This window comes from Exophiala viscosa (assembly GCF_022695815.1).
Source record: "Exophiala viscosa unplaced genomic scaffold EDD37scaffold_1, whole genome shotgun sequence".
Classification (NCBI taxonomy): Eukaryota; Fungi; Ascomycota; class Eurotiomycetes; order Chaetothyriales; family Herpotrichiellaceae; genus Exophiala; species Exophiala viscosa.
The window spans coordinates 960083-985423 of NW_026944353.1; the positions used below are offsets into that span (position 1 = coordinate 960083).

At 51.3% G+C, this 25341-nt stretch overlaps 7 protein-coding genes across 7 annotated transcripts; 2 read left to right on the forward strand and 5 right to left on the reverse strand.

Annotated features, from left to right (window-relative positions):
- Positions 1-5171: 5171 nt before the first annotated feature.
- Positions 5172-5810, reverse strand: EDD37DRAFT_644491 (uncharacterized protein; the record flags this gene model as incomplete). Its single annotated transcript, XM_062817520.1, has 1 exon — positions 5172-5810. The coding sequence occupies one exon, from the start codon at positions 5808-5810 to the stop codon at positions 5172-5174; it is 639 nt and encodes a 212-aa protein (XP_062674591.1).
- Positions 5811-9016: 3206 nt separating this feature from the next.
- On the reverse strand, positions 9017-10223 carry EDD37DRAFT_603626 (uncharacterized protein; the record flags this gene model as incomplete). The annotated part of the gene is made up of 5 exons (XM_062814666.1): positions 9017-9310; positions 9365-9421; positions 9581-9601; positions 9648-10109; positions 10140-10223. The coding sequence occupies 5 exons, from the start codon at positions 10221-10223 to the stop codon at positions 9017-9019; spliced, it is 918 nt and encodes a 305-aa protein (XP_062674592.1).
- Positions 10224-10760: 537 nt separating this feature from the next.
- EDD37DRAFT_644494 (uncharacterized protein) lies at positions 10761-11117 on the reverse strand (the record flags this gene model as incomplete). Its single annotated transcript, XM_062817521.1, has 1 exon — positions 10761-11117. One exon carries the CDS (start codon positions 11115-11117, stop codon positions 10761-10763), a length of 357 nt encoding a protein of 118 aa, XP_062674593.1.
- Positions 11118-11889: 772 nt separating this feature from the next.
- On the reverse strand, positions 11890-13740 carry EDD37DRAFT_557625 (AAT family amino acid transporter; the record flags this gene model as incomplete). The annotated part of the gene is made up of 3 exons (XM_062813717.1): positions 11890-12307; positions 12358-12770; positions 12823-13740. The coding sequence occupies 3 exons, from the start codon at positions 13738-13740 to the stop codon at positions 11890-11892; spliced, it is 1749 nt and encodes a 582-aa protein (XP_062674594.1).
- Positions 13741-14636: 896 nt separating this feature from the next.
- EDD37DRAFT_603629 (uncharacterized protein) lies at positions 14637-15350 on the reverse strand (the record flags this gene model as incomplete). The annotated part of the gene is made up of 2 exons (XM_062814667.1): positions 14637-15028; positions 15104-15350. 2 exons carry the CDS (start codon positions 15348-15350, stop codon positions 14637-14639), a joined length of 639 nt encoding a protein of 212 aa, XP_062674595.1.
- Positions 15351-15859: 509 nt separating this feature from the next.
- On the forward strand, positions 15860-18397 carry EDD37DRAFT_17191 (uncharacterized protein). Its single transcript, XM_062809870.1, has one exon. The coding sequence runs from the start codon at positions 16142-16144 to the stop codon at positions 18164-18166; it is 2025 nt and encodes a 674-aa protein (XP_062674596.1). The 5' UTR covers positions 15860-16141; the 3' UTR covers positions 18167-18397.
- Positions 18398-19540: 1143 nt separating this feature from the next.
- Positions 19541-25049, forward strand: EDD37DRAFT_17877 (gdp/GTP exchange factor). The gene is made up of 3 exons (XM_062809935.1): positions 19541-20161; positions 20218-24611; positions 24661-25049. Exons 1-3 carry the CDS (start codon positions 19785-19787, stop codon positions 24912-24914), a joined length of 5025 nt encoding a protein of 1674 aa, XP_062674597.1. The 5' UTR covers positions 19541-19784; the 3' UTR covers positions 24915-25049.
- Positions 25050-25341: the final 292 nt, after the last annotated feature.

The window sequence follows — 25341 nt, forward strand, 5'->3', positions numbered from 1 at the left end:
CGAGCATATGGTATACAACCGCGTGATTGAGCAGACCGTGCACCCGGCACTCTTGTCGTCTCTCGTATATATAGCGTCTCCTTGTGCCGCATGCAACAAACATTCCGGACGGGACCTCGTCTCTTGTACTGCTGTGGCTTGAAGACTCCCGCACCCAAAGCCATCATCATGAAAGTCTTTTTCTTTGTTTGGGTCGTCGTTTCAAGAAGCACGGTACCGTTGATTTCGTACAATGTCGCCCCACCGGGAAATGCATGCAACTTGTAGCGCTATGCCGAGGAGACGCTGTATCGTCACATCAAAGTTGCTGGTCGATTTCGGCGACTTCTCTTGACTCATAGTCGCTCTCGGACATGGGGATTGATGTGATTTCACGGAGGACTTGTCATTACTCAAGGGCCGTAGGGGCCTGTCAGACTATATAGGTTTTCGAGGGTCGTACAACTGGTACGACGCCCCTGTTGAGTCAGTTGACGGTCGTTGACCGTCTTTACCTTCCTTGGCAGGGCCAAGGTGGCTGAATAATCACATCCTCCCCTATCTAAATTGGATGCCCACAGCCTTGTAGCCTCATAGCGTCGTAGCTGGGTCGACGATGACCTTCGATGGGTGTTGCAGAAACCCTGGGACCGACTCGGGACCCTTCGGATGCTGCAGCAGCAACTTCGAAAGTGGTGGACCATCGTCGGGGAGAATGGATATGTGCCCTGCCCGGTCCTGGGGACAGGTTTGGGTCTCTTGCTCGCTGCCTTGAGCTCTGACCGGCTACCTGGCCGTCGTCCTGTTCTTTCACATGCTTGTATCGGGGATAAGCTGATATGGTGAGATTGTATCGCATTCCGTGCGCAAAGGGGCCCTTGTTCATGATCCAAAGTGCATGCGTGAAGTCTACAGCGTCCTTGTAGCTGTATATATACACCGGAGTACTTGGCTTGACATTCTGACCACTGAATAGCATCACAGGCTCAAATGCCGAGCTACTCTCTCTCAGCACGACTCTGGGCATCAGCCCATAGCCATCGCCATGGCCATATGTTGTCGCGTCTATCCAGCCGCTCGAGCAGCTAATTATGTCGAGTGGTATCTGCTTCATGTCGTCTGATGTTCTCCACGATAGCCATTTAGTGTTCTGCTTCGACCAACTTCTTAAGTGTATCTTATCAGATGTCATCGGACTCCGGAGGAAATATGATGGACTAGGTGCGACGTGTGACTTCAGCTCCGACCGAGGCGACGAAGACCATTCTACAATCTCTTGTATATTTGCTATTTTTTACGGCTGATATAGCTCGTGTAAAGATCGCTTGTGCCATTTAAGGATGCGGTCAAAATGCAATGAGGATCAGACGTGAGCGACAGGAGAAACGACAGACGTTCAGAAGATAAATCAAGTGATCGGATTCGGTTTGATGATGATGGAAATAATGCGAATCCCAAAGACGAATGACTATGCAGAAATATTGATGAATCAAGTATTGGAGGGTAGAAACCAATACCCTCGAATTGTGCTGAGACTCGACGCTGTTTTGCTGACAACAAGGAACTCTGACAATACTGCTCGCGATTCAGCTGGGTCGGACTTTCGAGGGTTACGTCGTCTTTGATGGTGAACAATGCCTTCCAGCCGATCTCGTTGCCTAGCGTTTGCCGTGCAGATGATCTAGAGGCTTCGAGACGTCCAAGAGAGACTTTTGATCCGCGGATCACACTCACCGTCGCAACAGCGATCCGCACTCGCGAGAATCGGCAAGATCACCATGATCTTTTGGACCCATTCATCCGCATCGGTTTCCCCACCGCTTTCGTCCTTTGTGCTGGTGGCCAACATCCTCATCCGAGTCACTGGCAGTGCTGGCACTATCAATGACTCGAGAACGATATCTTGTGTCTAAGATGGCAACCGTCATAGGCTCTGCAAGGTAAAATGGTCCCCCTCGATTCTCATTCAACACCTCTTGTTGTTCTCGAACACTCATCACCCAGTCCCAGGTCGACTCAGCCTCGTTGCCTTCATCGTTTTCGTATTCATCGTTTTCGTCCTCCTCATCGTCATCCACCGTCTCGTTGTCTTCGCCGGCGGCCTTGTCACCCCTTCTCCAAGTGCGCATGGGACGAGATGCGCGGCCCTCATCTTGTTAGGGGCCAGCCATGGGCTTGTTACCGGACAGAGGTGTCTCGTTCTAGTACCCTCCTCGACGACTTTGGTCGGGGAACGCGCCATCAGGCCTGTGACAGTCTTTCCACGTTGTTGTTCTTTTCCTTGAAAGTTCCAGACTTCCTTATGCGTCTTCTCAGGTAACATCTCGTTAAAAGAGTTGAGAGAGCGTACGTATACGCTTCGGCGAGTACCTGATAAGAAGCGGTCCCCTCGTTATCGTCCTTGTCCACAATATCATTGTGCACAAGATAATCTGCCTCTTGGGCTTTGGACTCAGGAAGTGCAGGCAAGCACGGTGCCGCGCCGTGGTAGGTCCTCGTCACAACATCTCACAACGATGGCCTCTCTATAGGAGGTTGAAACCTCCTCGAACCACATGTCGATATGCGGGAGGACGCCTCTCGATATATATACCAGTGGTGCACCCTGCCACGTCGAACTTCCTGGGAAGGGACACCACATTTCTTGCATGGGACTCGAAGTATAGTGCCGGACTTGTGTGTGTTTCGTCAAGGCCTATCATCCGAACACATAACCGCGGCCGAATCGCAGCCCCGACACCGGTGATCTGTTGCAATGCGTCACGGAGTGCGTCGGCCGCTACTGGTGATGGGACACAACATCAGACTTCTCTCCAATACCCGTTTTTCACCGATTATTCCCACGGGCTTGCGAACTCATTGGCTTGCTCGAGCGGCCATTCGATGTTTTGATGAGGGTAGCGTTCCATCTCATCTGTGAAATCGCCCTACATCAGATATCAGTACCCTCACAACGCAGCGGCAGCGTAGGTTGGTTCCCATCCTGGAAGGCCTTTCTTGCTCTGCAGCCTTGAGAACCTCGCGCCACAAGTCTTCGTCAAAAGGCACACCAGTCGTGCGCTGTCGTCCAAAAAGCTCCATTTCGTCAATTAAGGCCCTACTGTCGGCCAAGGGCCCAAGGCTTTCGGTTTGCCATTTCTATGCAAACGTTCAGCTGCTCCGCTTCAATACTTCAGCCTTAGCCTCAAAATCAAGCCCGAGTCTCTCGAAGGCGCCGACGGCCGCGACCGCAGTGTTAGGCGGATGTGCCTCGCTAGCGGTTTGGAGTCCCAGAGAGTGTGGAATTGATCCATGACCGTCCATCAAGTGTGCGGCATCCGATGACGATTACTATTCGCATGTCTCTTGGTGGAAGTAGCATGGTGGTCTGAGCCATGGAATGAGTTGGCGACTTTCTCCTCGGTTCTCGAAGGGCTGAGGGGGATCGCGTTTGTAAGATTTTCCTTCATCGCGAGTACGCAGAGTTCGACCATCCCACAGGTCTTTGTCTTTCTTCCGAATGCCAACTGACCAGGCCTCTCCATCTCACTCCTGATGAGCCAGGTCGAGGTCCAACGTCATGGTCAGAAGCGCCACGGCTCGAGCTGCACACCAAGCAGGAACAGAACCGTGTGGCCGGGGACAGATGGAACTTGTCTCCGAACAAGTCCTCCTGTTATTTTGCATGTCGGACGAATGACGCTGCAATTTGCAGCTTACGCGTGCCTCAAAGGCAGATACAGCGAAGTACTGTTCTGTGGACGTCGTTGTTGGCCTCGAAGAGATTGATTCACCGGCATCTACCTTTCTCGTCCCTTGGTCTTCCATGCCGGGCCACGCGCCTCCCCATTATCCAAGATCGGGTCAGGGTTTGATCCGAAGAGCCCTGGCCGAGATTTGGTGCGTCGGGAAAGGCCTTCGTCGTCATATCGATCGCATGCATATGCTGCGACATGCTGGCTCGAAGTCTGAGTCTCCGTCAAATGATTCGTTGTTGTATCTTTCTGGTCAATGCAGACTTCCCAAGCGGCCTATGTTTACGAAGACGGTGTCCCCTTCAGCGGCTCTGTGCAGCACTTCATCCAATCCGTCCCATCTGCAAAAATCAGGCCATGCGCTTGCCATGATTGTCGTTGAAGCATGTCAGTCATTGCCCCTTGTCCGAGCATCCTGCCCTTGCAGAATTTAATCTCGTCTAGAGCACCAGCATTTGCAACATGTTCCACTCGGTTTTGAAACGACCAAACGCAACCGAGGCTATCTCTTCTCTGCTACAGCGTACGCGGCTCACATGATCTCTCCACGTCCGGAAGCAGCATTGAGAAGCTCTTCTAGGATGTTCACAACATTTGGACTATCGACACAGAACCACCTTGTCCCTGTGATGGGGTGACTGTCATTGCACTTTCCGAGCGCCCTTCCATCTCTGGGATGTCTTTGTAGGCAGTGCTGGAAGGGCGGCCCTGAGCTGCAGCAGATCTGGAAACAGGCTTTCATGAAGTCCCTGAAGCCCCATACCCATTTGTGCTGAGAGGACAACTCTCTCAGGTCAAAGGCAAGACCTCAAGGCTCTGACAAAGCTTACCCTCTTGGGTTCGCAGCAGTGATCAGCAATTCTGGGCCCTTCATGCATATACCGATGTTGTATAGACCCTCGTCCCTCAAAAACCAGGTATAGGAAGTTAGCCTAAAAGTGAGCTCCTGTCTTCTGGAAAATCTTATGTACCGTTGCCAGGCACAGCGGATGAGCACGCCGTTTGCTTTCTCCCTTCAGCTCAGGAACACCGAGCTAGAACGCGTACCGAGCTCCTCGTCCCCATCGCTGAACCCACGGCAGTCCCCCCGACCGCGTACGGCGCTTTCGCACCTAGTGGCCTTACGGTTGGCCCACTCTTGTAATCTTTCAGGGGTAAGGGCCCACGTACCCACTTCCATACTCATCACCCTTGTTCGATTCACGGGGAGACTTCTGTTTCTCGAAGGGGGCACGTAGAAGCTCGTCTTCTCGACGCGATTATGGCCCAGGAAGCAGGCCGCTTTGCTCAAAGCTTTCCACATCCTGATGTTTTTCGTGCAAGACGTGCCAGATGGTTCCATTTATCAGGGCAGCGACTCGCAACATCCTGTCACAGATGCAATGGATGCAAATGCCATGCCCTCCATCATATCCAATCCCGACAAAGCTGTCCAGGCTGAGCTGGAAATTTTGGTCGTCAGCCAACTGGCTCGCCTTCTCGCTTTCGAGTTCGAGGCTGGGGCTTCCCAGACACCTGGTACTGATCATCAGGACGCGTTATATCAATCACTTGTCTGAAAAGCGGCCGACAGCATCGTTCAGCAGGCTGGGCTCCCAGGGAGATCTCTTGCCGGTCCATTTGGCGCTGGCCGCCGCTCAGAAGCCCATTGTCATCATCTTCGTCATCACTTTCGCCATCCTCCTCCGCTGCGGTCTGTGACTCAGAATCCAGTGCTTGTTTCGCTTCATCTCTCGCTCGCACTTCCGCAAAGATAGAGTTGTCCCATGGAAATTCATATCCTGGCACCAGCACTGGGGGTGGGATCTGGTGCGTCGCCCGTGTCTTGACTCGCCCTTTCTTGGGCCCTGAGTCTCCGTTGTCCTCGTCGGGGTCTGGGGTTTCTTGGTACTCTTCCATCGCCCACCATATTCCCGTGTAATGGTCGTAGCACTGCCAGTGTTTGGGATCGCTACCAGGATTGATGAGAATCTCATCGTCAGGAGACCACATCCAGCCAGATTTCTCGTCTACGTACTGGTCGACCTCTGAGTCACCTGTGGCCATGAATCCTTCATCTTCATTTATCCATTCGAGCTCCTCGGCCTTCCAGTTCATGAGCTGACCACGAGGTATGTGTGCTCGATCGTCGCGTTGATGACGCTATGTATATACACCTTCCGGAAAGGACTGAACGTCTCGTGAGCGTTCCGAACATAACAACAATATGACGCATTTGTTTCCAGCTTCACCGTCTTTTGGATGTAGTCGAGATTCTGAGCAAACAAGCTCCTCGATTTCTCGAGTTTCTTCTTGTTAAGTCGAAAACGGCGTGGGCCAGAATTTCCCAATCTCTGGTGTGAGTCCATATAAAGCCTCGTGAACACGAGCAGACTTTAAAGGGGACCAAGTTTTCGAGAGCCAGGCTTTCGAGAATCTCCAGGACCACGAGGAGCCTATGACCAAATCGTCGTATTTTCTTTGATTGGAAAATTGACATCATCTTCATGTCCTTGAACAAAGCGGAGGGTGAGCTGGGGCTTTGACAGTGGTGAATTACTGGATGCGAGCAATCCCTTCAACCTGTAAAGAGGAACGAGATCCAGCCCACAACGGAATCAAGCCATGCCTTCGTCCACTGTTGCAATCCTTAACTAACAAACACTGCCGGAGGCTCACTGTTCCATTGAAACCTGTAACGGTCTCTGAACTTGGCGCTGTGGTAGCTTTTGCTATTCTTTGGAATATGAGTTGGCACTTGGTTGAGCACGACCACGCCCGTGCTCAACATCGTGGCGGAGAATGTTCTCTCTGCCGTTGAGTTTCATCGAGTCTGGGTGAGATCTACCTCTCGACGAAATTGTTCATTTCCAAGCGCATCCCGCATGACACGGCATACATGCAGACCACCTCTGTGTACCGGTCCACTCTTGTGGTTCGAAGCATTTGTCCATGGACAATGTGGGTGGTTATAGACCACTTATCAGGATCCGGCTTTTGGGCGAGGATATGCAGCACTCCTCTTTCGCCCTTTGGGCGGCGGCAAATCCGACTTCCACTCTGTCTTTAAGGAAGCTCGGTAGGTACCCTGCTTCATGGCCTTTGCGACTCTGTATTCGAACCAGTCAGGCCGACCATCGAACAAAGGCGCGCACCTTCTCGAACCCAACTTCGTAAAACTCGTTTTGGCAAGCTGATCCGCTCTCTGGAACTTGTTCTGCAATACTGCTCTCTGCCCGGCAATGGTTTGGCAAGGCCGCCGACTATTTTCAGGCCTCCGACGATATGCCCTGAGCATTTGGGCACCTCACACTCCCAGGCACCAGGGTCCGTGATTCCGGCCTTAGTGATTTTGGGCCTAGGCCTTTCGAGGGTCAGGATGGTGCTCACGATGGCGGGATCGATGGATCGATGCACTTATCGGCAAGTGTGATTGTTGCCATAGCCTGAGATGCTTCCTAGTCCTAGGCATCAAGACGGGAGACCCCCTGGATCCGGCGTCGTGAGCTATTCAAAGTGGTGCTGTCGGAACAGGGATCTCTGTCGCCACGCACCATTGCTTGAGAGCTTCATCGACGCGGAGAATGTCGTCTTTTCTGACTCCTGATCATTCGACTCCAAAATGATGCTGGCGCTGACCTCACCAACAAGGAAGTACTGTGGATATAAATATGTGAAACTTTGTGCCCATCCTCTCTCCGAGGTTGGTCGTATCATATCGTAATCATCCTGATTCTCCCGATTCTTGCTTGAACAGCAGGCAGGACTCCCAGATGAAGTGGTTGTAGAAGATGGGAGACACACCGCAAACAGTCCCAGACGGCAGACCTCCTGTTCGACTCTCAGGAATCTTTCCCTTCGAATGCTTGTTACCACGGATGCCTGGCTGCACAGAAAACCTGGTTCAGGACGGAACGGACGAAGGTTAGAAGCGCCCAAATCCCCCTGGGAATTTCTCTTGCCGGTTGACACCATGGGCACTGGCATACTGCTTCCTCAATATATTGCTGTGTATTGTCCGCATCACGTCACACGGACACGCAATGTCGCCATGCAGTAGAAACCTCGTGACCTTCTTCGTCTGCATTTGACACCTTTGTCCCAGGATAAGGCTGTGTCCCACAAGATATTACGCCAAACGGTAAAGTGGCTGCTCACGTCTCTTCATGATCCATCAGAGGGAGGCTCCCCAGTCTTCACCCAGCCTTCTCGTACAGGTGTTTCTCTGCACCTCTAAGGAGGATTGCACATCGGCACCCTGTGTACCTTGCCATGCATAGCCTCGAAGGCTGGTTGCAGTGCATCAAGACATCGGACGCAACCGCTGCGGTTCTTGATGATATATATAATGGTTCGACTTGCCTCAACGTGCAAGCAATATCGCGATCTTCGTCAGCATGGGTGATATGCTGGAGACTAAGAGGAGGGAGAAGGCACATGTGATATCAGAGCTGGTATGGCTGGCAAGCAGTATTATGATCTGACATATTGAGCTGCTCTGATCATTGTCAATTCTGCGTGCTCAAGACCCCTTATATGCACATTCCGGTGGCGAAGGTTCGACATCCAGTGAGTCATGTATCTGGAACCATGGTGAATGTGGGCAAACTGTTTCTGACCATTCTCAGGCATGTCTGTCAAGCCTTCAATCTCTGGGACGGCGCATTCAAGCAGGGAGTTTCATGTACATGAGCTACCCGGAACACTCACATTGAAGGTGTGTAGATGTGACGTCCTCGTTAAGGTGCCAGACTCCGCTGTATATGGTCTTTCCGATCACTTGTCATCCTTCGAAGACATTGCGTGAAGTGGTGTCTAACCATTTCTCTTCGTGGGAGCAAACACTCAGGTTAATCTTACACCAGCTCGATATGCTGATGAGTTGTGGGAGTGACGATGACGTGGAAAACCAGTATGGAATGCAGTTCAGCGATCGTTCCATGAAGTGAGACATGAGCATTGAACGATGTTTGTGACGATGATAATTCAATCTGAGAACGGGACCGAGCATCTTGAATCCCGAATCCATGCACTGAGCTCGATTCGATGCATTGCATGCCGTGCAGTGGTGCCACTCCACATTATCTGCTGATTCGGAGCCCTCATCAAGAGGATGATCCTGCTTGAGGTCATTTCGTCTGTGCAGCAGAATACTCCAACATCTCCATGGAACGTAACCTGACCAGTTTTGATTCCTGGTAGCCTCCCGCTTCAGTTCGGCAATTCCTGACCCAAGTTTTCCAATAGACCATCAAGTTTCCGCCAGCCGCACATCCCTGCCGATGCCAACAAGTTCGGTTGGCATTTCCTTTATCATCAAGCTTTCAACAGTCAGTTCGGGCAACATTCACAAGGGGAAAATTTTTAAGTCTCGTACCCGAACTCATAAATGTCTTGAGTCGACGAAGTGTAACCATCGTCTCGTCCAGGACTTTGAACTTCTTTTGAAGGTCTTCTCGTTCGACCACCGTGTCGGTAGATTCCCCCGCAATTCTAGTGACTGTCTCGTCATCCAATTGGTAGACGATCTCAGGCATGAAGATATCTGGCAATCCTGCAAGAAGACACCCCTCAACAGCATACATGCCAAAAGCATCGATGACGGACTTCAGGGCAACCTACCATGCGTGTTAGTCAAGAGTAGTTTGGGTAGGTCAGCTCCTCGAACTCACCTTGTAGTAGGCTTCCATGGCATTGGTCGCCTCCGTTGCTGCAAATCTGTCCATGTCCTGCTCAGTGCCTGGTATCAGTGTATCCTCCTGTCATGCCTGATGAACTCCATGGCCATTCCCCGCAGCAAGAGACAGCAATTCCCGCGATGGACAGGTTGACGACGCCCAAGACTGAGGCTCTGAAAGCTGCCTCCGAGTCAGATACTGAGGACAAACCTCCGGGTCAGTCTGGCGACGCTGTCATGAATTCAAACCATTGCAGGAGAGCCTCTTCACAAAGCACTTTTGCATCGAACGAGTGGTGGGAGACCCAAGTATTCTCGCTTGTTAGATCAACGTTGAGAAAGGCACGGATTTTCTCGTATGCGAACTTGCGATGCTCTGCTTGTCGTTTCTGCTGGAGGTTCTCGGTAAAATAATGATTGAACGTCAAGGGGTGGCCCTTTCGATGCGGCAATAGGACCTCCTCAGCTTTTACAAGCAGTTTTCCACAAATTGGTTCCATGTTTGGGCGAATCGCGTATCGCATGATACCTTCTTTTGTCACCGAATCAGCTGCTTTGTCGAGCACCAGCTCAACAGTCTCCCAAGTAGCATCGATAAGCTTAGCGGTTACCTCATTGACAATGTGCAGCCACGGCTTCGCCTGCTCGAAAAAGAGATCCCCAATTATCGAAGGGTTGAAAAGGCCTGGTAATTCACGACCCCGATTGCGACGCATCTGATAGGTGACTTGTTCCAGATACTTATCTCGTAGTAGAAGTTGTGGACGTACGGTCGATGCCTGCCGTGAAGGCTTGGAGTCAACGATTTGTTGAGCGTGACCCTCCCGCTCCATTTTGTCAGCGAAGTCGGTCATTGTGCATTGAACGACCGCTCGAAGACGCTTCTTATACCCGGTTGTACTCTCAGAGGTTCCGAAAAAACCGTCATCGTAGGTGCCATCAACCGCAGACCTTATGAGTTTCGAAAAGGTTTGGCTGGCTTTTAGCAGGTACATACGCTGCTCCGTCAGTGTGCCCCGTGGGCCTCCAAGCGCTTCTAGGCGACCCTTACAGCTCTCCAACTCCTGATCGACATCGCGTACGAGGCTGGGAAGCTCCACCTGTATTTGACTGAGTAGAACTTGGCTGAGACGCGGTCGCAGGTGCTTCACACCCAGTCGAGTCTTTGGCTTTTCGCATGTAAGACTTCACCAAATCTCGCACGAGGGTGGCGTCGTCGTCTGACTGTGCCTGGTTTCCTGCGTAGAATATGCCTGGTAAATCAACGAGCGTGAGGTGCGGTTGACATGGGCCACACAATTCGACCTTGAAAATATCTTTCGAGAACAGCTTTTTGGAGTCATCCAATCCCATAGCTTTCTCGGCGGCATTCACAATCGCCGCAAAGTCATCTATCGATTTGGATGGGGGCTTGAAGCTTGCAAGGGCTTCGCTTCGGAGACTTCTTTCGTGCGGTCCGGTCCGGGAGTGATGGTGACTGTGACTTGTGCAACTGCACCGCGTCTAAGGACAAGCTCAGTCGCGAATCTCGTGCAAAGAGCATCTTTTGTTGGCCAACGGAGCGAAGAGATTGCTCCGAGAACGTTGGATTTTCCACTGCTCTGATCTCCGCAGACGATGAGTTGTGGTAAGTCAACATAGCGGCTGATTCCTTGTGAGCGAAGAGTGTCGATGATATTCAGTAATTCTTCGTGCTCTGCACTTTGCAAGCCAACCTCGGGCATTCGTAGGTCAGTAGGTTCGGCCATGCTAAATGCAAAGCCTGATGGGAGGGCTAGATCGAAGTATGATATGAGGAAGAAGTTTGGAGGATGGAAGGGGGGATTTTATAGGAGATACAAGGCACGGGAAGTCATGATTGACATGTGGGATGCAGTAAGTGAATGAGACCGTCACTGCATATGAACGTATAGTGTCTCCGTCCGGACGAACATGTGGGAGCTGGTAGACGGAATTGCCATTGCCAGTTACTTCACTTTGAGGTGAATGTCGACATGTGCTCAACAGTAAATAAGGTGAGTTCCTTGTAAAGCTGAATAGTGAGAAGCGTCGTTGCGTTGTGCTGAGGCAGGTTCTACCAGAGTCAGGTGCGCGCAGCTTGCCGTCTCCCTGTCCATGTTGCATCATTGTTGAGGTCTCCATCTATGCAGACTCTTCCTCGAGCATCAAGTTTCTAGTGGTCGCAGTGGCGGTGATATTTGAAGAGGAATGAAGTCCTTGGACGTTGGCACGTCCGTCTACAAAAGCCAAGAAATTACCTCATCATTCCAACCTCAACTTCAAACCATCGTCATTTGGTACGGCATGTCTGATCAGTCTCGAACAGGGCTGTACCGTCTAACAAGCCAGCTCACGCAGCCATCACCTCATACACCACTCTACAAGAAGTGCTTGTCTTGCTCATTTGTCTGCTATATCATGTACGCGTAGTAGAGCCATGCCCATTTTTAGGTATGCTCGACTTCTTGTCCAGCCGAAAGAGACAGAAAGCCACCCTTAGTAACGTACATGTGTGTCCGACTAGCACAGCGTCTTCCAGACCTTCTTGTACCATGGCCAAGTAGCCTGTACTCTGCGTTCCTCTTCCAGGATCTCCGCAAGGTTCATCTCCCTCCTTCCGCTAGTGATGTCGATCTGTCTAGCTCTCCTAATCTTGGTCTTGTAGACGAGCTTGTAGCCAATGTACATGACAATAACAATTGGTGCAGCGAGGTAAACTTCAAAGAAGTTCTCGACACGTTCCGAAGCCGTCATATCGGCGTAGCCGATAGGAGCGAAGCCCGTCCAGAATTGAGCGACCAAAATCAATATGTTCATGATCAGCCCCAACCACGATCCGTAAACAGTGGCTTGAGACTTGAAGGCGAGTTCGTCCAGCGTGTGGCCTGCAAGCTTCCAAGCTCGGCGGAAGCGAATATGGCAGAGGCAGATGGAACCCCTAAGAAGTCAGTCAGTGATGGTCAATTCGATATGTGTAATTTGACTAACCATGTAAAGATTGCTGCCAAACCCGAAATGGCGATCATCCAGTTGAATGCCTGGTTGCTCGTCTCTGGACCTGCGGCGACGATGTAACAGAGAAATCCGATCAATGAGGAGGCTATGATAGCAGCCAACGGTCGGCCGGAGCGGTCGACGTAACCCAAGATCTTTGGTGCCATGCCCATGTCGGCAAGAGCAGCAAGAGTTCTGCTTGCACCATAAATCGAAGAATTCCCGACAGAGAGCACTGCAATAAGGATGACAACGTTCATGATGGATGGGACTGCCTCGATACCAGCATTCCGTACCGCGATAACGAATGGCGAGGCATTGGCGTCGGATGAACTGGTGCCGTTGAGAAGCATGGGATCAGTGTAAGGCACGAGAACGCCCACGATAGTAAGAGACGTCATGTAAAACTGGGGTTACTCAGTCAGAAAACGTCACAACTGGCAACACAGGAGAACTCACCAATGCAATCCGCCAGAAGACCTGCTTGACAGCTGTTGGTAAAGCGAGACGTGGATTTTCAGTCTCAGCTGCAGCAAGACCAACAAGCTCGGTGCCCGAGAAGGAAAACGCAGCTGTGACGAAAACCGAGCAAAGGCCCTTGAATCCAGCGTTGAAAGCCCCCGGATCATGCCAGTAACGAGCTCCAATGTATCCTCGGTCGTCCCCAGGTACGCCACCAGTGTCGATAATTATGCCGAGCAGGCAAAACCCAATGACTGCCGTGACCTTGATGATGGAGAAGACAAATTCTGCTTCTCCATAGCCGCGAACGCCAAAGAAATTGATAATGATAATGCTGACCAGGAAAATTGTGACCCATGCCGCAGAGTTGACGCTTCGACTACCAGCCCAAAATTGCAGCGTAAGGGATCCTGCTACAATTTCAAGGGGAAGAGTGACAACCCATTGCAATTGGTAAGTCCAGCCCATTGCAAACCCCCAGGCTGGATCCAAGAACCTGCTTGCATAGACTGAGAATGCCCCAGCCACGGGAAAGGCGACGGCTAGCTCTCCCAGCGCCTGGACGACACAGTATAGCATGATCCCAATCAAACCATAGGCGAGAACCAGCGACCCCGGGCCGCCAGTAGCTAGAGCTGATCCGGAACCCACGAACAGACCAGTACCAATCGAACCACCAATAGCGATCATCTGGAGATGACGTTGCTTCAATTTCATAGCCAATGCCGGTTCCGCAGGAGGCTGGTCCTTGAGAATGTTGCCGTCCGCATCAATGGCTTGTGTCGTCACGCGAGCATTGGGGTTTCGTTTGAAGCTGTCAACGAAGCGGCCAAAGGCGGTCGGCGCGGTTTCGATGTTTCCTGGTTTCGTATCAAGGGCCAGGTTTCCTGGTATGGCCTCGACATCCTTTTCCATGACAAGGCTTGCGTCCGCCATTTTGAGTGCCTCGTTCGGAGTACAATTCGAATTCTCTCAGGTTGAAGCTCATACACCTCGTCGCAACAACGAGGAGCTCTCCTGGAGTATTAAAACAATCGATGAGCGGGGACCATGCGAACATTTCGGCCAGAAGCGACATGTCCACATGGACACTGGACAAATAAAATCGTCCACGGCTATCAGTAAAAACTCATCCTGGCGGAAGATCGGGTAAGGCTGGCACAAAAAAATTTGCTGATGAAAATAACGCGCAGAAGCTTTGCTGGGGCAAAAAGGCCAGGATCAGTCGATATTGGCAAGGCTTTGCTTACCTTTGACTGATGTTATCCACTTACATAGCTTTATATCAGACTCTGTCGGTTGCATGCGGAGAGTGGCTGTCATGGCAGCTTACGATTGGCAGATGCTGGATAGTAAGTAGCACTGGGCAGGATCCATAGTCGACACATCATTGCAATGTTCGGCTTTTCTGTTGTCAGACTGTCGGATGTGGAGACGAGGTTGTACTTTTCAAGGGCGCAAGGGCGCGACGTTGCAGTGGCCTGTTGATCCAACAACAGTCCACGAACTGTAGAGTAGTAATCATGTCAATGAGCAGGATGACCTCCTCAAGCACAAGGAGGGAGGGTCTGCAAATTTGAAGTTGGTGTTCGTCTGATAGAAATTCTCATTGGTGGACGTTGCCGGAGCGGAAAAACTCTGTTGCGAGTGCGAGGGATTTTAACGTCAACGTCTTGACATGACCTGATGGTGTTCAACACATTCCTCGACCTCATCGCATCACAATATCATGTTGCCATCCTCCACCGACGGCATCCTCCATCTCGACATCCTCGTCGCCTGCCTTGCTGGCCTCAGCAGGCATCTCCGCCTCATCGTTTGGCCTTCTTCTTCTTGCCATTCCTGCCGCTCGTCAAACCCAGCGTCTCGGCCTTCTCCTTGCAGATTGGGCATCCTCCACCGTCAGCGAGGTAGTCGATGGCATCGCGCTCTGGGAACCACTCACTGGTACCAGGAACGACTGCGATGAAGGGGTTTACCTCCATCGGCGCAACGAGATGGTATTCCATCAGGTCCTTCTTTTCCAAGGTGACCTTCCCAAGGCCAGCGTCCACAAGCACATCATAGTGCTTGAAGTACTCCTCATTCCCAACCAGGTTGTTCTGGAAGTGTATCTCGATCTTGAGGGTGTTCGCCGTGCCCTCATTGACATTGCGTTGATACCAGCGTGAATATTCAGATGCATTTTCCCAAGCCATAACCGCTCAACGCGTATGCAGCATCCGGTGGCTTTGGGTGGTGCATGTCTCTTGCAGAAGGTAAAGCGGAGGGCTCGAACCATGGAATGGATTGGCTGCTTGCTGTTCGGTTCCGATGTATCTTTCATCCATCACAATGGGCACCTTTGCGACGACCTCATCCCAAAGTTCGTCTCTCTTTCGAGCCTTCGATGCTTGTACCATGGTGAAAGGTGTAGTATTGTGATTGTTTCCGACGACGCGGACCTGAAAGACGACGTTTGCCGAGCGTTCGCTATGGTTTGAGGCTTTGGCAGCGAAGCTGCTTTCGGTTTGTACGCCTTCCATGATGCTGAGTGTTCGCCGGCAAAGAGATCTGAGATTTGTGTCTGATATTGATGAGACCTTTCTCGAAGGCCTTCGACGCTTGGACAGTTCTTTGTCGAAGAAAAGAATGGTCCGTTCATGCGATGGCAGTCAGAGCGAGGACTTATCGACGAGGGCAAGAAGCGTTGGGGAGGGGTAAGGATCGAGGGTAAGTGTGAGTATTGTCTCTTGGGAATGAGAAATATCATATGAAGGTGAAGTGAGCGAACATCTTGACGGGCGGCCAACTCTTTTCAATTCACTACCTCACCCGGCGGTCAGTTCTCTTCACTTCGTTGCACTACACGTGAGCCTGTGAAAATGGCAGTTTATACATTGAATCATCGCAATCTTGGTCAACATATGGGTTGCAATTCTGTGATCGCTGGTTTAAGTGGCGGGCCTGGCCAACCTGCTACTTGAACCGCATTATGGTCCCCTCAGGGAGCAATGTTCAGGCACACTTTTCCCTGTTTGGGGCCCTGTCACGCACTGATTAAGTGTAACCTCTTGATAGAGTCATCGAGTATTGTCTTCGGTACCTGAACATTCTTCCACTGGGTGATTCCAATGGGGGGATGCACCTATATGTCCTCTTTTTTGCTGGCTTCCAAACACAGGGTTCAAGTCTCATTGTGTCACAGCCCTTTTTCGATCATTTCCCGAAGTCATCTTTTTGCCGCACCAGGTTTACGTGTGTGGTCACTTCACTACCTGGATAGCACAGCCAAGTGTCTAAAACGGCTGGCGCTTACCAATCACAGGATGAAGCTATGTGTTCCTCGTCGTCAACAACGCCAAAACGCAAAGGCGAGAATGGCCAAACAAAGGCACCCAGGGAGAGGCACAAATTTCCTGAGAAAGTCGTAACAATGCTGCCTTGTCCCAATCGAACAAAGAGTCCTGCTTCACTTCCTCAGCATGTCTCGCTCAAACAAAGAAAAAAGTCTCACTTATCATACGAGACAATGCTAAATGCCCTGACCGTGACTTGCCTATCGGTATTTATAAGGTATTCGAGGGCTTGGTTCCTGGTATCCTCCACCCAAACAACTGCGACGATAGAATCCAATGATACCAGTCGCCAATCGAGAGGGACCAACCCCAAAACAACAGCAGATCTCGACTCACAACTAACAATGGCGACTACATCAGCACCTGTCCTGATGGACCCCGAGCGTGTCTTTCCTAAGCTCCCCAGATTCACTGCAATCAGTGTGGATTATTACATCTTCCCAAATCCTCGAGACGATGAAGAGTGGTTTGCAAAACATCAGCAGAAAAATGCTAACAAGGACCCAGGCCAAAACATTTGTGAGTACTTCCTAAGCGTCAGGGATCCTGCGACTGCTCTCTTCCGGCTTGCTGACCGGCGACAGCCCGAGTTGAATCAGGAAGCCATCGAAGCTCCTGGAGCCAGGACAACAACTGTCTTTACAGACCGAGGGCTTGGGGCAATGTTTGTTCACCGTGGCACCTTTCTCAACCTTCTACATGCTCCGTGCCTCCAGGACCCTCCTATATGTCTTCGGACATTACTGGGAGATATCTGGCGCTACGATAGCTTGATTGACTCCATTGAAAGAGATCCCCAACGTTTTGCAATACTGGAAGCAGAGCGTCTCAAGCTCAAGGACGCAAGCCGTACGAAGGACGTACTCCCATTCCAGCTTCGAGACGAGTTCCACTGGCTGCAAGCATTTCATCGTTCCGCAAGGGAAAGCATTCAGCTACTGATTGCGACATACCGATTTGGAGTGGACAACCTTTCCAACGCCGACAAGACCACCGAGTTGATGAGAAGCGCATATTGCACGATTCCGGCAATGACAAGACTATTAGTCTTACTCCTGAGCAGTGAAAATAAGTTTGAAGGTAGGTACGCAGCTGGACACGTTTGTGACACATTGATGCCCAAACGTTTGAGGTGTGTCAACTGGCGAAATTCGTCTGCTAACGGAATGCATTGGGCCTACAGAGAAACCATTGAACGAACCCGACGTCTTGAGGAAGGACTTGCAAAGTATTCCATGGCCATGAGACAATTGTATGCTTACCGCTACATTGCCGAGTGGTGTCCTGGAAGACCTTGGAAGAAGCTATACACTGTCGTGGACAAGAAGAACGGTTCAGATGCAATCAAAGAATTCATGGAGTTCACTTCGACCACAACTCTTGCCCGATATATGTTCGGCGTCCATCCCCTATTCGAGGGTGATCTCGACCCCGAGGACATTTGCGCCATCTGTCAGGAAACTTACGGGGTTGGTGAACTGTTGATGGAGTTGCGAAACTGTCCGCATCGGTTCCACGCGCATTGCATCATTTCACATTTCGATCAACATCATCGGTACGACAACCTTTGCCCCGTGTGCAGAACAAGCGCTGGGCGTATCCAGGATTTTTGGCCATACCTCCAGACCTCGGACGTTGACGTGTGCTATGGCAGAGATTCGGGTGCAAGTGTTGAAGCTGGCCTTCGAGATCACCAGATAAGACATTATCAACGCCGTGGCTTTGACGTTGCCGATTGGCCGGCCAAAATTCAGGAATACTTCTGGGAGCGAGAGAGACTTGCTTGGCTGCGTGGAGCGACGGTGGAGCAACGAATGGCGTTGTTTCCTCACGTGGTCGACGACGATCAGGCTTCTGCGTCCGATGACTGTGAGTGGGACGAACAGTCAGAAGCAGGAGACGAGGACGCAGAAGGTGAGGACGATGACGACGAAATGGAGGACGATGAAGGTGAGTACGATGAGATGGAGGAAGCAGAACTCATAAGCCTTTGGCAGCTATGATCATGATACCGACGATCCGGACAATTCTGCTGCTGCACGATTTGCACGGCGGGCGTTCGCGTTGAAATTTGCTCTCCCATAGGACCAAAGCCGAGGGTAGAATGGTCAAGATCGGCTGCGGCAACCATTTACTGTAGGTCTCTTGCTGTGGGAATTTTTTTCTCGTGAGTATCACAGCAGGCATGAACAATCAGGTAAGTTGGGTTCTGACAGACTTGGAATGTGAGCGAATCGGGCAGGCAACGTGATTCCTTTGACCGCATTCGGAGTCATGGTTCTGTCAATGTGGGGGATTTGGAGCTGTGGATTGTGAGATGGCAGGTGATAGTGAGTGGGCAAACTCCTCGTATGGAGAGATGGAAGTGTCACCGATCTTTTCGATGCTGGGATCCGAAGTAAGGCCAAGTATTCGATGCTTGTTCGGGCATAGAAGCGAGTGTCAGGCTGTCAAGAGAAAAGCTGCTATGACCTGTCATTGGCAGCGTACGTAAAGAAGAAAAGACGAATGAAAAGAAGACATACGAACAAATGAATTCTTCTTTCAGCTACTACTAGTAACAGTGACACAGTCCGCTTTACAACAGCTGTAAGTACAGTTGTTGGCGGGGTATGAGTAGATGAGGATCAGCCTTCAACCTCGCATCCTGATACCACAGCCCTGAATAATCATAGTCAATATCAAATACTAGTAGGTACTGGAGTACACGACGTGCGCTGCGTCATCATCATCATGCTTTCAATCTCTTCTGAGACTCGGTAAAGAGTAAGAAAAAGAGTGCGGACACGCCGAACTGACGGTCCTTTGATTCCAGTTCCAGGCCCCGGGTCTGTGTCCGGCCACAGGTCCCGAATGTCTGGAGACTTTTTCGCATGCATCCGCCGCCTATCACACTGCGTTATGAGTCGTTATAGGCGGGATCATGGTTTACGCTCCTTCGCGTGGAAGCTGGTTTAGCGGTCTAGTGCCAAAGACAAAGCCACAGACAGGTGGACAGGCTGCCCTAGTCAACCTATTCAACGGCCCTGGTCGTTGTTGGTTCAGCTGCCAAATCAAGTCCATCACAGTTTCTTGCTTCAAACCAACCAGCCTTTCGCATTCCCGTCCTCGGCGACTTCCATTCGCTGAATAGCTGCAGGTGTCTCTTTTCCTTTGACCTGCACCTGCACCTGCACCTGCACACCATCCATCATCCAATACAACCTCACTACTCGGTACACTCTTCCACTGGCGGCCAATACCGTGGCGCCTGCAAACTACTCACTTCTCCCGTCCTCGTCCTGGTCCGCAGTCTCTCGTTTCCCTTTACGCATCGTCCATTGCCATACCTATTACCAACGTCCTTGTCGCGAGAAGGGCCTTGCAACTGTGCACGCGCCTCTCGCAAAGTCGACAAATTGTACTTGCGCCCAGCCCACTCTCCGCGTTACAGTCAACGACGATCACAATCCGCGATCAAATGGTACACCCGAGTCAATTCGAGTCTCATTAAAACACTTTCTACCAACGTTCTCGAGGCCATGAAGCCGACCTCCGCAAAAGAATCTTTCCTTCGGTTGTCTCCCGTATGACCATGGTTGTAGCGATACCCGCGAATCTTCAATCCGAATCTTGCTCGCCATGCTCTCAGAGTCCTCGGTCAGCAGTCGCATATCACTTATCTCGGTCGATCCCGCAGTTGCCAGTCATATAACCGGTGGTTCGGGAAGTACAACCCTCCCGACAACATCCCATTATGGCTCGAGTTCGAGAAAGGCTGCAAGAACTCCGGACATCCAGAGGCTCCGTGGACATGCTAGGAATGTATCTGCACCGAGTACGATTGGGAAGAAGAGATCAAATTCTCTAAAGCGAGTCAAGAACAGTACCGAGGTGCTGCGGCAGCGCTCGATCAGGTCGTCAAAAAGAACAAAAGATCCGGAAGCAGCCTCAGATAACCGGACGGGTCGCAATTTCACCGTTGGCAATGTAGGAACTGGAGGACTGCTATATCTGAAGTGCGTCCTTTTTTTGTCAAACAGAAGGTTTAAATTGTATGCTGACATGTTACCAGACCATCCGCACGGCATGGCCCTCCTCGCGCGCCTGCATCCCAGGTGCCGTTGACCACGCCGGCTACAGCACCTGCTTTACTTGGAAATAGACATCAGATTACGTCAAGCGGGAAACCATTGTCGAATCCTTCAGTCACCTCCCTTCCACGTTCGGCTTCTCCCGATCGCTCGACCGAGTTTCTGGACAGAGGTGCGGCACTGTCGAGTCATGGTCGCGCGCAATCTTTCTCAACCGTGGAGGAAAGTCGCCAGTCGTTGTCTGCAGCAAAGTCCAAAACTGTCCGGATTGTCATTCATAGGCCTGAGCCTGCGCGACCCAAGACGGCTCGCGGACCCGCGGATGAGCATGCCAAAGAGACTTTGCCCACATTGGCGGTACCTATCCCTCACTATCGCATAGGCAGTTTCCGCTTTAGCAGCCACGGTACACCTGTTCTGCGCAATTCCTCCTATACTGTCACACCTTCGGATGTCACACCCACAGCGGCGACCTTTCAAGCTGACAACTATTTCGGCGCGCCTCCAGCTTCGAGTCTTAGAGCATTTGCTAGGCTCGAGGCTGCGCAGTCAGACCAAAGGAAAACACGGCCGCATACTAAATCCCAGCTCACAACGTCCTCACAATCGAGCTCGAGCTCGACTTCCACTGCCGCTACTTCGATTCAGCCCGAGTTATTTGATGATCTGACTGCGATATATGACGACCCTTCGGTTGTTCGGTATACCCACAATGTGAGGGAGATCACTGCTGCCACGCCAGCCCGAATCGTGGCGCAGATATCGTCCGACTCGTTCATGGACTACGAACTTGTGTCTGATTTCTTTCTGACCTTCCGATCTTACATGTCCACCTATACCGTCTTGGATCTTCTGCTTGCACGATTACGTTGGGCTATCGGTCGTTTGGAGGATGATGGACGCATTATCCGCGTTCGAGCTTTTGCTGCCCTTCGACATTGGATCCTAAACTATTTTATGGACGACTTCTATGCCGATCGTCGGCTGCGAATACGCTTTTGCTCCGAGGTAAACAGATTATACGCCGATGTGAGAGCTAGCCCAGAGAATGGTTTTAGTGACCTCAAACTCTTGCGCGACCTAAAACGTTGCTGGAATGGCAGATGCTCGCTATGCTGGAACCCAGAAGACTTTGAACTAGACGGTGACCAAGAGGAGGACATCCAGCCCGGTGGGGTGGCTGAGACCAGGGACTCATCCGTACCGCCATTCGGGGTCCGACTCTTCGATGAGCGCTCGGAGTCGCCACAGACGGAAGTCTTAAGAGGGCCATATCACAGCTGGTTTGAAGCTGACCCGATTGGGGTTCAACCTCAAATTCGTCAACAGACGACACCTCACGATCAGATCGCAGTTTCCCCAATGAGCGACGGCAGCCTCCAGGCTCACTCATGCTTCCCCACCAAAAGTCTTCGTCGCCCTTTCGCGGCTATCGATCCTGCATCGCAAGGGCCACATCCCGTGTCTGTTCAATTCAGGCGCAAGAATGCTCCAGCGAATTTGCAGGTGGTCACCCAGCAGACTCTCGCACCTAGGTCCTTGGGTCACAAAAGAGGGGCAAGCTCGATTGATAGTAATCGCGAGCCTACTCCACGGAGGGCAAGTGTTGATACTCCGGCCTTTTTCATTGAGGACAGCGATATCATTCGTGGACGACTATACAGTCCCAGCGCCCCGTTCGTGCAGATTGTGACCTCAGATTCGACACAATCACTAGACACAACTACTAACGCCGTCCCAGCAGGAGCTGCCAGAAAGGTTCCCGGAACTCATACGCCTCCACAGCCTGTCGCGCGAAACCTCTTTGGGTCGCTAAGAAAGGTCCTGGGGAATAAGCACGGACAGATTGACGTGGCAGTATTAACAGTCTCACAGTCTGCACAAGACATGCCGACACAAGCCCACAAATCATCATTGCCTCTCAATGTTTCGAAGTCACATGATGAGCTGCGAAGAAAACCTGGCACCCTGATCGCAAGAAAAGGTGAAGTGCGCATCGATTTGCTGTGCGCGGCAGTCTGCCAGAACTACGAGACGAAATTTCCCACAAAGCATCAGGTCCACTATAGTGCCTTGCTTCCGCGCCAGCAGCCTGAATTCGATGAAGAACAGATGAAGACTCCACGGATGGCTAGTCATGCAACGGCTCAGAGTGGTTCGATACTAATCGTCGATGATACTGGCCTGGATCTGCCATCAATGTCAGGCGCCTTGGTGGGAGCAGACCACGACCGGTTGGGTCTGCAGTCTGCAGCAGCGCCAGCTCTGAGCATCCACGAGTCTGACAGTGACGACCTCTTGGAGCGTGGAGGTAGTGTCGATGCCGTCGCCACTCAAAGAAGCTCAGATGTGCTTGGTGACGTGATGGGCCTACCATCCGCAGATGACAGCGATGAAACCATGGAGAAGGCTGTGAACATCTACAACCTGGTCACGCAAGTCTCTAAAGATGAGCTTGACACGAAGCAGGAGGAGGAAAGACCTGCTTCACCCATCATTGCGAGTCCAGCAACTGTTCGTGGGGTCGAGAAGTCGTTGGGAGGTCCTCAAACAGAAGTGCCCAGTGACGAAGTGGCCGAACTGACTTCCAGGACGGACCAAGTCGATGTTGAAGATCAAGATTCTGATGACTCTGAGTCGGAGGTCGAAAGCAAGGTACCAGCTCATACCCTTAGGAGAAGGCCTGGAGGCGACCTCCGTCGGGCTGAGAATGCCCAAGATCTCGATCATACGCTCCGACATGCATCTATCGATACCGCCAGTGTGTTGTCCGATTGCCCTGACGACTCTTTACTTATTATGCGCGCTCAAGCCCGGCGTCACTCGGAAAGTGGCCCTCCCACGAGGAAGCCAATTTCGATGATCAACACGCACTCCTCTCAACACCTGCGTCCTTCCTTCGAAGCTGCGGTGGCCGGATTCTCAGCTATCCCAGATGACGATGATGGTGGATTGGAGGCCACACTGCTGAAATTGGAGGGTAGATATGAGGAACAGTCACCGCCACTTGAGCAGTATCCAGACGACATGACTGAGAGGCGAAGATCACTCCCGGATCTCAGCATCAGATCTCGACAGGATCCTGGCGAAGGTTTCTTACCATCTTCTGACGCTCATGAGGTCTTTGATGGGCGAGTAGGACAATTGATTCGAGAGACGGTGGAGGAAGTCAATCCAAATGCATCGTATGAGGAAATCCCCACTCGACATGGCGACGCCGTAGGAAAGAAGGCCACATCTTCTCGAAGATCGTCAATATACGGTCTGCCCACGGAATCTGTCATTGACTCGGAAGACTCTTTTGGATCCACGCCATTGCTGAAACGCGATGCAGCTCACGAGAGCTCTGCCCAGCCAGCGGCCCTGGAGCATAGTGCACAATCACCAACCATTGCACCCGGTTACTTTCCACAGGATCCTCCTCAGTTGTTTCATCTGCCTAAAGGTCCTCCTCCCAGTGGCGCCAGATTACGGCACAGCTACACTCGTCCAGAGACGGCAAATGACAGTAATCACTCTTTCCTCTTGGACGAGGACGAAAATTTGTCTGATCTTTCGTCGGAGATATCCGTCGATATCATCAATTACTCTGAAGTTGCAGGTCGGTCTATCTCACCTATGCTCGCGGCTCCTGGTACCGCCATCTCCGGCCTTGAGATACCTGCGCATCCTTTGACATATGCTTCTGTCGTGAATCTGCAGGTTCCTGACTTCGATCCAATTTCCGAATCAGTACCACAGAGGAGCAATGCGAACACGAACAAGCTACAAGCCTCGTCTACCGCACATCAGTATTCTCAAGCTCGTAAACTTTCCATCTCTCAACAGGTACCAAGAATGCCGGCCGGTCCGGCACACCTCCCCTTCGTTCTTGCCTGCGATTCGCAACTTCTTGCCCAGCAGATGACGCTGGTCGAGAAGTCGGCGCTGTGTGAAATTGAGTGGATTGACCTGGTAGAGATGCGCTGGAACAATAAAGCCGCCACTGTCCTGGATTGGGTCGATTGTCTGACCAACGAGTCGATTAGGGGTATCGATCTGGTCATTACCCGCTTCAATCTTGTCGTCAAATGGACCCTGTCGGAGATTGTTCTCACTCAAGATATCCATGAGCGAGCTCGCGTTATCACCAAGTACATCCATGTTGCTGCCCATGCTCGAAGGCTGCATAATTACGCAACCATGTTGCAACTCACGATAGCGCTGACATCAACGGATTGCACACGACTTACGAGGACCTGGGACATGGTATCAGCACCAGACAAGTCATTGCTCAAACATATGGAGGCCCTCGTCCAGCCCATCCGCAATTTCCATGATCTCCGACTGGAAATGGAATCAGCCGATCTCAGTGATGGCTGTGTTCCTTTTATTGGTGAGTTGATTGTGTGCTTGTGGTTGAAGACCTTGCTAACTCGTCTTAGGTCTCTATGTCCACGACTTGACTTATAATGCTCAGAAGCCTTCTCATATCCCTGGTGGACGTGGGACGGAGTCTCTGATCAATTTTGAACGTTATCGAACTACGGCGATCATTGTCAAAGGACTTTTGAGACTAATCGACGCCAGCTCAAAGTACACCTTTGACCCGGTTCCGGGCGTCATCGAACGGTGTCTCTGGTTGGCTGCACTTGCGGACGATCGCATCCGAGGTGCAAGCAAAGCTTTGGAGCCATGATGGATTTAACGTTATGGTATATTGGATAATCAGTTTTCTATGGTTTGGTTTTATCTTCCAGCACTTTCAGCGATGGCGTTTTATCAGCAGCGCAACCCGTTTTGGATATTGTCCATACTTTTGGGGGACATTGCATATGCTTCTGAGTTTCCATGGTCAGGCGGTCTTTGGAGATTTGAGCACGACGAGGAACAGCGCCAATAGGATATATACGGCATGATGATGTTGAATAAAGTATTATACAATGTATGGGATGTAATGCTGGACTATTACTGGATACATAATACAGTATTATCTACCTTATGGGCCTCACCTTCAGACAATTCAATATAAAAGACCTGGGAAAGAAGAAAATGTTGATCATCCTGAGTGAAGTACTTAGGATAGTAGGATAGGCTGAGGAGTTGCAATTAAGTCGTGTGGAAGT